General features: G+C 50.0%; 1 protein-coding gene across 1 annotated transcript; it reads right to left on the bottom strand.

Moving 5' to 3' along the window:
* Positions 1-860: 860 nt before the first annotated feature.
* On the bottom strand, positions 861-1,796 carry LOC115641865 (olfactory receptor 52B2-like). Its single transcript, XM_030545232.1, has one exon. The coding sequence runs from the start codon at positions 1,794-1,796 to the stop codon at positions 861-863; it is 936 nt and encodes a 311-aa protein (XP_030401092.1).
* Positions 1,797-2,123: the final 327 nt, after the last annotated feature.

Below are 2,123 nucleotides of genomic sequence, written 5' to 3'. Positions count from 1 at the left end.
AGGAGTTCTCATATCTTTGTGGGGGGTGCCTTAGCCAAACACAAGTTATTGGGCTGAATACAGGGGTGATGAGTTGAAATTCTAGGGCCTGTTTAAACACTGAATCACCATGTTTGCATTTGGGTGGTGTTGAGGGGTGTTTGCTGCCCGAGCCATGTCCTCTTAGGGTGGATCTCCAGGTCAAGGAATCCCATGATGACACAGTCAAAGCCACCCCTGCTCGTGTTCTGGGCTGTGCGGAGGAGGGCCTTGAAATTTCTGTGCTGTCTCCCTGAGGAGACTTTTTCCTGACTTCTGTGCTGGTCCCAAAGTGTCCTCCTTTGCCAATGAAGAAACGGAGGAGGAAAGAAACTCTCCCAAGGTGACACAGCAGGTCAGTGCCAGAATGAAGACTAGAGCTCCCGTCTCCCAATGTGCAGCACAGCACACTTCCCATGGCTGCATGGCACGTCCCCCTTGGTTGCTGCTTTCCTTGGCCATGGAGAGTGCGACTCAGGTGCAGCTTGTCACAGAGGAGCACACACCGTGCTCTCGCTCTCACCACGTGATTTTACCTTTGTGCTTTCTTGTTTTGCTGTTTCCTTTCAACTTAGAAAAGACTCACTCAGTCTGGCTGTTTTCTGTGGCAGGGCGGTGTGCTGTTGCAGACGTGTGCCCACGATAATAGAGAGACAAACTAGGAGAGGAAATAGCTTTCATGGGACCCAAATTCTGTTGACGGGAGAGCCCAGTTTTCGACCTTATGCAGCGGAAGTACATAATAAAAACATACCTATAGTTCCAATGAAAAGTTGGGTTTAATTTCCAAGTCCCAAAGCATTTTCTGTCCTGCTTTAGCTCAGCACGGAGTTTCTCCTGCATCACCGATGAAACACATAGATCACCCGTTTCAGGATCTCTTTTGTTGTCACCCCATAAATGATGGGGTTTAACATGGGGGGAATGAGCACATAGAGGTTGGCCAGTAGGATGAGACTATAACCTGGGATGATGTGCCCAAATCGGTATGCAAAATAGGAGAAAACAGATGAGATGTAGAACATCAGTATGACACAGAGATGGGAGCCACAGGTGCGGAGAGCCTTGAGCCGGGCGTCCTTGGAGTGGAGCAGGAAGACGGCCCTGAGGATCAACCCATATGATACAGCAATGAGCACAATATCTGAACCAATTACTAAAATAGCCACAGCTACACCATACCAGACTCTGACTGAGACATCATTGCAGGCCACCCGGGCTATGGCCATGTCACAATAGTTGTGAGGCAAGAGGTTGGTTCTGCAGAAATTCATCTGCTTCAGGACAAAAATGACAGGGAAAATGAAACAGAAACTTCTTGTGACAACTGCCAGCCCCATCTTCCCGATCACAGACTTCGTTAGTATCATGGTGTATCTAAGGGGGTCGCAGATGGCAACGTACCGATCAAACGCCATGGCCAGCAGGATGGCCGACTCGGCAATAAAACTGACATGGATGAAGAACATCTGGGTCAGGCAGGCAGCAAAAGAAATTTCCCCTGCTCTAAACCAGAATACAGCCAGCATCTTGGGCACTGCCGTGGTAGATAGCAGCAGATCAGCAGCGGCCAGCATGGATACTAATAGATACATGGGTTCATGGAGGCTTTGTTCTGTTAGTATGATGAATAGTAGGAGAGAGTTCCCAAAAAGTGTCACACTGTACACCAGACAGAACGGGATGGCCATCCAGAATTGAGACTCCTCCGTACCCGGGATGCCGGTCAGGATGTAGGTCACGGGGGCAAAAAAGGTGTGATTGTCAGCTGGCATCATGCACCGTCACTTGGATCTTCTATTCAATTTCCAGGAACTAACAGCAAAAGAGACAATCAGTGGAAGGTGAGTGTCGGCTAGGACTGGGCTGCATTTGTTACAGTGTGATGGGTTCACCCGGGGGGGGCACATGGAACTGGGGTTTCATTGAGCCCTCTGATCCCCCAGTCTGTGCCCCCCTCACACTGTGTTGCTGTGACAAGCTGCAGACCTGCTCCCCATCTTACACTTACACCAGCATCCACACACGTAGGGACACACCCCGCTGCAGTTACACGCAGGCTATAACCAGCCACTGCATGAACCAACAATAGAGAGGCTGCAGCC

The sequence above is a fragment of the Gopherus evgoodei genome, unplaced genomic scaffold (genome assembly GCF_007399415.2).
Source record: "Gopherus evgoodei ecotype Sinaloan lineage unplaced genomic scaffold, rGopEvg1_v1.p scaffold_36_arrow_ctg1, whole genome shotgun sequence".
Taxonomy (NCBI): Eukaryota; Metazoa; Chordata; order Testudines; family Testudinidae; genus Gopherus; species Gopherus evgoodei.
This window is presented reverse-complemented; position numbering and strand designations above follow the sequence as displayed.